Source organism: Cladophialophora carrionii (assembly GCF_000365165.1).
Source record: "Cladophialophora carrionii CBS 160.54 unplaced genomic scaffold supercont1.5, whole genome shotgun sequence".
Classification (NCBI taxonomy): domain Eukaryota; kingdom Fungi; phylum Ascomycota; class Eurotiomycetes; order Chaetothyriales; family Herpotrichiellaceae; genus Cladophialophora; species Cladophialophora carrionii.
The window spans coordinates 1,708,398-1,719,705 of record NW_008481830.1 but is presented as its reverse complement, the minus strand read 5'-3'; the positions used below and the strand labels follow the sequence as shown (position 1 = coordinate 1,719,705).

The window sequence follows — 11,308 nt, the reverse complement described above, 5'->3', positions numbered from 1 at the left end:
CTGGTACAGTAGAGAACTGGTACAGTAGAGAACTGGTACAGTAGAGAACTGGTACAGTAGAGAACTGGTACAGTAGAGAACTGGTACAGTAGAGAACTGGTACAGTAGAGTAAAGTAAGACTGTGGCGGTGAAGTTGGGATGAAGAGGAATGAGAATGATTCCGAGGTGTAGTACACTACAGTAGACTAGACTGTGCCAGCGCCATTTGTGAACGGTCCTTCGCCCACACTGCCATGTGAAGAGATGCAAGATGCCCCTGGGGACAGAGTACAGAGTACACAGGGTTTGTGTATAGGGGAATTTCATCTTCGTGTTGGGATTCGCATGACTAGTATGAATCCGCTGCAACATGGCGCTCAATGACTAGGTAAGTAAGAGGACCCAGTACTGGAACTACATAGCGGCATGGTGGCTCTGTCTGTGTGATGCCCTTTACAGTATCTCAGTCGTCACTCGGAATCATGGAGTTTGATTCGAGAACGTGGCCAGAAACGTCTTGCGACTTTTAGCAGCGGCTTGTGGCCAGAGTAGACCGCCAATCATTCGTCAGGCCGATAAGTTCAAGGCACAGATGTACAACGTACCCAGTATATGCACGGAGAGGGCTCAGTTGGTCGGTGGTTCAGACCGAGGCGGAACAGCCAAGGCACTCGAGGCGTGTCGCGCTCGCCAAGACATCTCTGCTAGTCCAGGTTCAAGATTGTCGACGACGCGCCTCGCCTGGATGAGAAGTCCACGGCGACAGCGCTCTGGATTCTGGCGACTCGAGACCGCTAGCAGCCTGCCTCGGGGTCTGACTGCAGGCAATAATCTCCTTATAAAATCCGTGAGATATTACGTCCTCCGTCTTGATCTTACTCATGGTCTGACTTCCTCAAGGCGTGTCTTCAACATGACTCGCTCATCGGTCCCGGACCCTGCTGTGCTGACGACTTCATCATTTCAAAAGGCCCTGGCACTTTACCCATCGCTAGTGGAGAACGTGTACAGAACGAAGTTGAAGAACGATCGCAATAAAGTCGCAGCCGCACTGGAGCGTGACAAATGGAGGTTCGAGGAGTTACCTGCTGCTGTTTCCCAGAGGAAGGCGAACGTCAACCAGGCTCAGAATGTGCGAGACGAGAAGGCGACGGGCAAGCCTAGAGCCGGAGCTCGTGGCACCGCGCTGGAGCTCAGCAAGGACGAGGTTGAGCGGCTGGTGCAATGGAAGATGTAAGTTGTTTCCTGGCGTGCTTTCTTTCGCGTGAGGCCACGGTCGTCTCCAGTGTCAGGGTTGAGGGAGGGAGAAAACTCCCAATTGCACTGGTATGATGGTACTGCATCAGCTGTTTAGAGGTGCTGAGGGGACGTCTTGGCCCAGGGTTGAGCACTTCTACAAGAGCCAAAGGCTTGTCAATTGCATGAAAGCGAGAGTTCGAGCGTGGCTTCTGGTCAACGTGACGATGCCACCAGCTGACTTTTATCATATCTATCTAGCACTCACGGCCACTCACGCCCTTTCCTCCCCGCGATGGTGCGCAAGAACGAGTCTTCGGCGATCCAGACCCAGACGTCCCTCGCTTTCAAAGAACTAAACCTCACCGCCACGGTGGATCGAACCAAGGTGGAGAAAGCTCTGGACCATGTCTGCAAACTCACCGGCATCGGACCGGCCACTGGCACATTGATCCTCAGCGTGTTCAATCCGGCGCTTGTTCCGTTCTTCCAGGATGAGATGTTTGCCTGGTTCTTTCCTGACGCGGGGAAACTCAAGTACAGCTCGAAGGAGTACCAGCTGCTGTTTGAAGCGGTGACGCCCGTGCTGACGAGGTTGAATGTCAAGGCCGTAGAGCTGGAGCAGGTTGCCTACGTGCTTGGACATATGGACCTGCTTGGTGATGAGGACAGGAAGATATTGGAGAAGTCGTTCGAGGAGAAGGCGGGTCCCGCCGCCGAACGCAAGAAATCTAAATCTAGCAGTGGCGACGTACTGGAAGATGAAGAGGAACTTCACCAGGAGCAGTCCGTGGCAAACCAGAGAGGAAAACGGACGGCCAAGGTCAAGGACGATCAGAACGCAGCCGAGTCGGCGCCAGCACCGGCGTCGGCACCAAGAGGGGAAAAAAGGAGCCCGAAAGACGACGACGACACGAACACCGAAACCCACACGGCAAAAAGACGATCACAGCGCAACAGATGAAGAGGTGTCCTTCGCAAGTGTTCGAAATGTGGTATTAGTATTGCCTGTTCCAGCTCCAGGCGCTATGCAAGCTGCTGGAAACTGTACCCCATGCTTTTGTCCTATCCAACGCGAATGCCACGCAATATATTTGACTCAAGCCGGTATGTATTACTCCACCATCCACCTCCTTACAAGATGTATCCCAATCCGGCGAGAGCCACAGCGACAAGGCTTCCTCCAACTGAAAGACCGGAAGCACCGCTGCCCGAGTCCGAGCCCTCAGTAGCACTGGCGCTGGCCGAGGAATCAGTGCCGGAGCCTGTTCCAAAGCCAGTCTGGACGGCAGTCTCGGAAGACGTAGTTGCAGTTGGGTTGGTCAAAGGCACGGACGAGGTGGCCGAACCGGTCGTGGCAGGAGTGCTGGTGGTCGAAGGGTACGCGGACGCCGCAGCGCAATATTGTTGACGCTGTTGCTGGACGGTCGAGACGCCAGGATCGGCGGGGCAGTTGTTGTAGCAGGTGAGCAGGTTTTCGTATTGGGTGCACAGGCAGCCGTAGTCGGTCGACAGGCACGAGTTCACCTGACCTTGGATGGTGCCCAAGCAGGCGTCGAGGATGCTGGTGGAATTGGATCAGTACTGGATGCTCTGGTGAATGGGACCGGAAGAATATTCTCACTTTTGAGCAGCACAGCTTGAGCTGGTGGTGGATGAGCCAGAGGACGACGTGGCTGTCTGAGCCGCTGCCAAAGAGGCAACGGATGCCAGGAGGAGAGTTGTCAACTGCATATTTGTCGGAAGTAGACGATTATAGACTATACTGTAGTATGCTCAAAGGCAGGTAACGAGAGACTGGAATAGAAATCAACGAATGTAATGTTGAACAACGCACCCAACACAATAAATGACCTTGCGGATATAGAGATTCGAGGGATGGCGAGAAGGTAATGTACGGAGAGGGTGAAAATAAATAGAACAATGTCCACCACCGCGATGACATGGGACATGGTGCTCGGGGGCTAGACTCAATCTCGTTAAAAAGGTCATGGTCGATGGAGCCCGCAGACGACAAGGTCCAGTCGGATCAATTTCAGGAGTCCGGAGACTGTGGAGAGACCGGCATGACCCTTGGTGATCTCGTTGAGAGAGCGCAACAGCGTCCATTTCCGTCCATGTTGGAGGTGCTGGGGCAAACACAAGTGGCCGCCACCAACCTAAGACATGCTTTGACAGGTGTGTGTCTACGCGCTGCAGTGGTCCGCCAAACGTCGATTCTGGCCTTGGAGTGGACGCGTGGCGTTGACATGCTGTGGTCATGGCCGAAGCAGAGAAGCCAACCGTCCAGGGACCGGGCGAACTAGAGGTACCCAGTACGTCAAATGCAGTGCAGCGGACAGCACAGAAGATGGGAAGATGAGAAGATGAGAAGATGAGAAGAACGGCAGGTGATGTCGACGAAACTCTCTTGATTTCCGACGCGAGATCGAAGCCTCGCCTGGTGTACGGGGCTAGCCGCAAACACGCTAGCGTTGCCTTGTTTTGTCTAGCGGCATCACGTAATCCCCGCATTCATGGAAAGCCGCGCCGGACCTAATGACCCCTTTTCTTCCGATGTGGACGCTACTGATCTTTAGAGCTTCGGTTGTTGCTGGACGGAGTACACGGTACTGAGTAGTTAGTTGCTTTCATCGTTCGAAACCCACACGGACCGGACGTTCCTGACCCAAACCTTGATTTCACCTTACTTAGCAGATACCGGAGTCTATGATCTCTACACGTGCCAGTGCCGTTTCTATACCCTCATCCCTCGATTATTGAGGCATGCCACCTGTGTCGAAGAGCTCCATATTGATCCGATTCGCATCTACTCCTTTCTCCCTCAGAGCCTGCTCCAGCTCGACCATGAATTGTTCAGGCCCGCAAATTTAATAAGTGCCATTCTTGTCGTTCAGCTTCAATTCTTTCTCCGCGTCCAGCTTCGACAAATCCAAGCGGCCCCTATGGTCATAATGGACACCTTGTTCCTCGCCATGGACGGGATTGCTGTGGAAGACCCGCTTGTTGATCCATGGATGTAATTCGGCCATGGTGTTGACGTGGTCGTTGAATGCGTGGGTCTTGTGGTTTCTGCTGACGTGCACCCACGAGATCTGGCGTCGTCCACGCTTGGCAATGGAGGTATTGAGGATGGATGTGAGAGGAGTCAAGCCCACACCAGCGGAGAGAAGGACGATAGGAGAACGGTCGTCGTCGTCGTCGTCGTCTGGTCGCACGTCGAGAAAGAAATCGCCTGCTGGGTGAGACAGTTGAACAACATCTCCGACCTTCTTCTGGTCGTGGAGGATGTTCGAGACATATCCTGGATGAGCCAGAGCGTTGGGGTCTTGCTTGATGTTGAGCCCGTTATCTCGCTTCACGCTAATGCGGTAGTAGTCGGGCGAGTATCTGTCGCTGAGAGAGTACTGTCTCGCTTGCTTGTGATGCAAGTCGGGCACCTCGACTCGTATGGAGATGTACTGACCCGGCAGGAACTCGGGCAACGGCTTGCCATCGACAGGCTTCAGGTACAACGAAGTCACTTCTTCAGACTCGACTGATTTTGCATCGATCCAGAAATCTTTCCAGTCGGTCCAGCCTTGCTTTTGTGTCATGAGCTCGTCTTCCCGCTTGATCATGAGGTTGGCGATTTGGCGGTACGCCGCAGTCCAGGCATCAAGGATGGCTGGCGTCAGGGCGTCGCCCAGGACTTCCTTCATGGCTTCCAATAGGTACTTGCCGACAATGTCATACTGTTCCGGTCGAATGTACAGGCTGACATGCTTTTGGCTTATGCGCTCAAGCGCTGGCTTCAGCAGTTCTAGGTTGTCAATATTGGCGGCGTAGACGTAGAGCGCTCCGGCAAGTGCTTGTTGTTGACGGCCGTTTCGCTGGTTTGACGTGTTGAAGATGTTTTTGAGCTCGGGCACGTCGCGAATCATGTTCGCGTAGAAGACGGTCGTTATCTGAGCGCCATGCTGGGCCAGCACTGGTACGGTGGAGGTGGTGATGATGTGCGCTTGCTCCCTGGTTAAAGACATGTTACTCTGTGAAGTCTCTGATCAACTGTATCTTGGTGTTGCGGTCGCTGATTTGGCTGTCGTGCCGTCCTTCGCAGACAGGTTGGTCAATTGGCTATGCTTATATACAGCAGCTATTATAATCATGCTGTAGGACTATCCTCGACCCTCACTACACACTGCCACGAATATACGGGCGGAGGCGCGGCAGGAGTGTGACATATCGGCCGGCTGTGTACAGCTGAACTTGTGTTCATGCCTCATTTTGGTAGAATGAGAACTTACGTACGGAGTTGCGTGCTTAGACTGTCCATGAAGCGGCTGTACTGGGCTGCTCAATTGAACAGAGTGCACAGTACAAGTTACAGGCTTGTGCTGTATCAGGTAATCTCCTCGAGCTCGAAGGCTATTCACTAGTGCCGCCCACCATTCTCCACGGTATTCGTCCTGTCTGACGGGACACCTTCGACGGTGCTCCTCGAAGTTGCTGTGAGATCCAACACCAATCCTGTGAAGAAAGCAGCACTCCGAGGAGACTGTCTTTATTTACTTGACGCCCTTACTATATCCTTTGTGGCCGCGTTCGATGGTAAAGGTCCAAAAATTATTTGCCCGGTCTCCGAGGCATGCGCAATGCCGTACGGCCGACCCCTTCATACGCGCGTAGTCGGCTTTTCGACCATTACCACAATGGCGGATTCGATATGAGTCCATAGCAATGACTCCACGTCAGTCGGAGCCGAAACCATGTCAATTCACTTGAGCCGGCCATGGTATCTGCGTCGGTCCAAAGCCAATCCTCTCCAGGCTTTGCAGCCTTGACCACGTTGATGACATGATGTGTCCAGCAAGGGCCACGCAGGTGCATCGCAAGTCTAGTCCACGGCACGTCGAGTTGCATTGACATCGTTTAAGCAGTTTTTTGCTCGATGTGGTATCCAGTGTTGTCGTTTGGGCTGCCACTGCTATCGAGACTCCCCAGTGGCGGATCGCACTTGTCTTAACTCTCGCTGTGGGTGGCGCACTGGCCATGATTGACACTGGGTAGGCAGGCGACGGAGCGCAGATCGAACGTCACATCTGTGAACGGACTCTTATGGTGCAGTGGTGCTGCAGAGGATCATGGTGTTGCGGGCAAGGCGGCGCCAACAGCGAGCACCGTGCCTTGCGGCTGTCATTTGGGGGACCTTTGCATCCGATATTCCATGGCATGGCAGGGAATCTCGAAAGTAGTTCGGGATTTTCACTACCAGAGCGACGCAAGATCCCGCTACCTTTACTAATGAGACACGACTCTATGGCGCAACACAAAGTTGATAAGGCAGAGGATGGGCATCGTCGACGACCTGCCACCTACTGCTATGGGTGTTCGGGTCCTATGAAGAAAAGATGCATCAGGCAGTCCCCTAGATTGGCTAGTGGGGTCGTGCCTAAGTACAGCAGCTACCTTAGGAAACAAGGCAAGTATCAAGGATTGCAGCGCAGCGTACTTTTGCAGGTCAGTCGTAACACAATATACCAGGGGCCTTAAGTTTAGGGGGTAGCATGAGGCCTGTTCAGTCTCCGCGTTGGAAGGAGAAGGTCATGCAGGCTTATTGAGCCCCAATCCACCCACCACTGCCTTGGCCTGAGCCGCCTCAATACATCTGCCGTCCTTGTACAGGGATGCCTCTGTGGGTGGATTTTGCGAGGCTTCCTCTAGCTTGCCGGTCAGTAAACTTATGCTGTCAATGACATGCCGATAGGGGTTCCTACCTGGCGACGCGACCACGGCTTGCCCGTCTCATTGGAAGTCATGGTTGCCTAATGTGCTGAACAGCAGAAGCTTTCAGCGGAGACGCCACGCACTCAAGGGTGGGCGAGTTGCTGTTGCAACAAGTCAGAAGGGGGACCGTCTCGCATTGGCTGCCACTCCGTGGACATGCCCTGTATTGCTTTTCTCGAAGGCTCACTGGCCTTGAACTCATATCCTCAATTCCATTCGCGTTCAGATTTTCGTCCATCCACTTGTTGTTTGTTGAGAGCTTATATTCATGGTAAAGATCCCCACATCCCAATACTAACACCGCCGTGTTCTTCGAAGTATCTCCGGTCCAGGTTTCTGGTGGAAAGCCCAACATTCAAGCGCACATGCTGGACTTTCGAGTGCGTTAGGATCAATCAACGCTCCACCGACCAAACCACAGACCCAAGCCACCCTACAACTGCCGAAAGGTCACTTACTCACACGGAGTTGTTGCCAGGCCCGATCCGTGTCCCTTGCTCCTATTATCTCGGCCAGGTCGCATATCAAACCCTCCCTTCTCCACTTAAGGTTCACACTCTTTCATGCGATGCCAAATCAAACTGCAGGCTAGCCGATAGGATATGGTTAAGGTAATCAGTCGCCGCTGAATTGCCGCGAACGCAGCGAAGCGCCGAGATGGACATTGATCTGGCTGATGCAACAAACGCTTTCCTTCCCTTGGATGGCTCATTGCCTCGTTTCGCGCGACTGCTCGTACGGCGAATGCCCAGCCCATGGACACGCGACAGAGCTGGCACCCACTGGTTGGAATGCCTCCATCCGGGAGAGTCTGTCCGAGACTAGGCTACGCTTCTGGCTTCTGTATCCTTGTCAGCACCCTTCGCTCCGTGGCATGTCCCACAGGTCATTCTGAGATTTGTAGATGGAGGTTGCGTGTCAAGGAGACAGGCAACATCCGAGCATTGACAACTTCCGGTGGATGATATGGTCCGATGCGGCGTGTGAAGTCTGAGGCGTTACAAACATGCGATGATCCTCCGCAACGACCGCAGGAGCGAGCTGGACGTAGCAGCGTGCTTGCATTTGACGGGCGCCGCTCAAGCTGGAACACTCGCAAGTGGCAATCGGCGTCGTCAACGAGCGGCACAGTAACCCCGAATACTGCCTTCCCTCGCCCATTGCTTTACATTGGGTCTTCGGGGTCGTCGGTGCTGTCCATCAAGAATGTGTGTCACCATGCTGGCTTCGGATCTGCGGAGGGAATCTTAGGGACTTTGACGGCGACATTCCAGACGAATCCAGCGCTGGGAGAACGATACTTTTTGGTTCCAATTGTCCAGGTTCCTGTTGATCATTCCATTGGCGTGCGGAGCCGCGCAGGAGACGAAAATGAGGTTCCTTCCGAGACTCCCAACGGCCCCACTTACTACCATTTCCACCAATAAGGCTTCGTCATCTGGGCTGCCTTGGCGGTGCTGAGTAATCTCGTCGCCCGAGTATGACTTTACCTTGTAATCGCTTTGCTCTCACTGTCTCGCGCGACAGTGGAGAAGAGGTGGCGGCTTTATGTAAAGCCAGCGCCCGCAGGTCTCGGATTTCGAGACCTCAACCCATTATCTAGCGGCGTCTGTTCCCGGGTATCTGTCGATGAGATGGAAAGCCGACCGTACTCCGCCGAGGCCTCGGGCGAGCAGATGCGGAAGAAACGAATGCGCATCACGTTCAGTTGCACGAATTGTCGCCATAGCAAACAGAAGGTATCGTCGCCCTTGTCACTCATCGTCTGCATTGGCTCTGACGCGAACAAGTGCAACAGGGAATCGCCATGTATGACCTGCGTGCTCCGCGGAAAGCAGGATAGTTGCACCTACGGCGATGCGATCTCCGGGTAAGGAAGTGGTGATCGTTCGATGCTATACGATTCTGAGTGATCGGTTACCAGGGTCAAGCGCTCACATCTCTCTGCGAAAGGCCCCAATACCAGCGGCTTCTCCAAGCAACCCGAGGTCGAAGCGCATGAATACAGCCCTACGAATGGAGGAGAGTCACGGAGCCCAGATCTCGCGGCGTACGGGTATTCCAGTGTCAATGTGCACAATTCGCTTGGCATCCTGCAGAAACTAGAGAACCTTGAAGTCGGTGGGACGCGCAGACCACCACCACGCAAGCAGAGGAAGATCACGCTCTGTCGACCGGCCCTTGACATCTACAGGGCCGTCCTCAAACAGTTGCCCTGTCCGTCTTGCGTCAGGCACCTAGTCGCCGTCTTCTTCAACGAGGTGAATTGGCAGTACACTATTCTGGACAGGAACTACTTCATCCCCAAACTGGAGCAATACTATCAGCATTACCCCCTGCAGCCTCCGAGTCCTCCGGCCGACACGACCGTCTCGTCCGAGAAACTCATATTTTCAGCTCTCATTTTCCAGGTCCTAGCGTACGCATTACAGTTCATTCCAGCCAGATATTCTGAAAACTTGCATCCTCCGTGTCTGAAGGACATTGACGAGGACGGCGATGGTGTATCGGAAGATGCGACGATGCGTCTATTGAGCCTGTTGCCCAAGGACGTCATCAACTTGGATTACATCGCAGCGCAGATCTTGCGCACAGCTTGGCTCAAGAACCGCGGCTTGATAGCCGAGGCATGGCTCGTCGTTGCCCAAGCCGCAATCAATGCACAGGAGATAGGCCTCCATCGCGATGACGGCAAACTGTACGCCAGTGACGCCGAGAGTGCCATTGAAGAACTGTGGGAGGTAGTATTGCGCCGGCGACTAATGTTGAATCTTTATCTTTGGGACAGGTCAGTCGCTCAAAAGGACGATCCGCATCTTTTACTGACGGCTGTTACAACAGCCAAATGGGCATGGTGCTGGGCAAGCCCCTGAATTTCAAACCCAACGACTACACGATCATCGTGCCTACGGACTGTGAGATCCCAAGAAACCGCACATCGATGGCTCCGTTTCAAAGGACTGAATATGACAAGCCGAATACATTCACGGTGCGATTGCTCGAGTACCACATCCACAAATATCTCCCGCAAGTCAGAGAGCTGGAAGCGCAAGGCCCCTATCCACGCGATTACGGCAAGGTGGAGCGCTTACATCAGATAGCCCTCGACTACATCGCCTCCATTCCCCCGATCTACCGTTTCGAGAATCCGGACAGATCCTACGATGTAGAGTGTCCACATCTGGCATCGCAACGCGAATTCCTATGTGCAACTGTGTGGCTGTTTGTCCTGATGCTTCACAGGCCTTACATCTTCTCCATCGCCAAAAGTCGTACCGAGATCCTGAAGGCTGGAATCGAAATGTTGAAGGCCCAGCAAAGATTTTTCCTTACCCTAGAACCACACCACTACAGGATGTTCACGCTCGCTTACCTGACTGTCGAACCCTGTGTGTCGATGCTGGCGGTTCTGATTGCATTTCCGAGTGAAAATGCCGATCTCGTGGCCGAAGCATTCCGCTGTATCAAGGAATCCCTCTCCAGAGTGAACACGATTAGACGCACAAATCGAGTCGCGGGACAAGGGGCCGACGTCATCCACAACCTCCTCTTGCGGGCAGAGAAGAATCGTCCATCACCATCGCTGAGTTCCAAACCTAGCACCTCTTCCTCAGAGGGACGGTCCTCCGAATTGCTCATGACGCCCAGTTCCCGCGGTGCAGGGCCGTTTTACCCAATGGCAGAGCAACCGCCCATGTTCGCCAACAACACCACGTTCGCGGAAATGCCTGATTGGAACATGCAGTTCCAGCAGGCCTCTTCGATGGCTCCCGCGCCCGTCAGCTCGGGATACACATTCAACGACACCCCTTTCCGACCCGTTGCTGACCTGACGTATAACGATGTAGCTCTTGCAATGTCCGAAGAAGGGTTCAGCGCGGAGAGCGGATCCGAGCGCATGTCTACCGAGATGCCGCAACAGTTCCGTGGGGAGTTTGGCGAGGGTTCGTTTTGGAGTTTCGTCAACAGAGGGTCTGGGGTATGAGCTCGCTGGACTGTCGTTGAGGAATCACCGCGTCGACCTCGTCCTGAGGTACGAGATTCAGAACGGAAAGAAACAGGCGACGACTGCTGGTTCGCATCCATCGAAGCAGTCAAGCGCACCATATTAAGCACGCTCATCCGGTCGTGCAAGGTCCCCAGCCAGCTCCTTGTCTAGGAACCCATGTGTCTGTTATTGGACATTTACGTCGCCATCTTGCTCGGCATTGTCTACCTCTTCTTTAGCGCCATTCCCCTTGTGTTCGAAAGGAACCACGGCTTCCAGCTGTATCAGGTCGGGCTGTCCTTTCTCGGTCCCAGGCATCGGAATGATTCTGGGCGTCC

The 11,308-nt window shown here is 53.9% G+C and overlaps 4 protein-coding genes across 4 annotated transcripts; 2 read left to right on the top strand and 2 right to left on the bottom strand.

Moving 5' to 3' along the window:
* Window positions 1-893: 893 nt before the first annotated feature.
* Window positions 894-2,180, top strand: G647_06448 (uncharacterized protein; the record flags this gene model as incomplete). Its single annotated transcript, XM_008730769.1, has 2 exons — window positions 894-1,213; window positions 1,478-2,180. 2 exons carry the CDS (start codon window positions 894-896, stop codon window positions 2,178-2,180), a joined length of 1,023 nt encoding a protein of 340 aa, XP_008728991.1.
* Window positions 2,181-2,350: 170 nt separating this feature from the next.
* Window positions 2,351-2,950, bottom strand: G647_06447 (uncharacterized protein; the record flags this gene model as incomplete). The annotated part of the gene is made up of 2 exons (XM_008730768.1): window positions 2,351-2,780; window positions 2,841-2,950. 2 exons carry the CDS (start codon window positions 2,948-2,950, stop codon window positions 2,351-2,353), a joined length of 540 nt encoding a protein of 179 aa, XP_008728990.1.
* A 1,136-nt stretch (window positions 2,951-4,086) lies between these two features.
* Window positions 4,087-5,238, bottom strand: G647_06446 (uncharacterized protein; the record flags this gene model as incomplete). Its single annotated transcript, XM_008730767.1, has 1 exon — window positions 4,087-5,238. The coding sequence occupies one exon, from the start codon at window positions 5,236-5,238 to the stop codon at window positions 4,087-4,089; it is 1,152 nt and encodes a 383-aa protein (XP_008728989.1).
* A 3,378-nt stretch (window positions 5,239-8,616) lies between these two features.
* Window positions 8,617-10,967, top strand: G647_06445 (uncharacterized protein; the record flags this gene model as incomplete). The annotated part of the gene is made up of 3 exons (XM_008730766.1): window positions 8,617-8,852; window positions 8,907-9,770; window positions 9,824-10,967. The coding sequence occupies 3 exons, from the start codon at window positions 8,617-8,619 to the stop codon at window positions 10,965-10,967; spliced, it is 2,244 nt and encodes a 747-aa protein (XP_008728988.1).
* Between the last annotated feature and the right edge of the window lie 341 nt (window positions 10,968-11,308).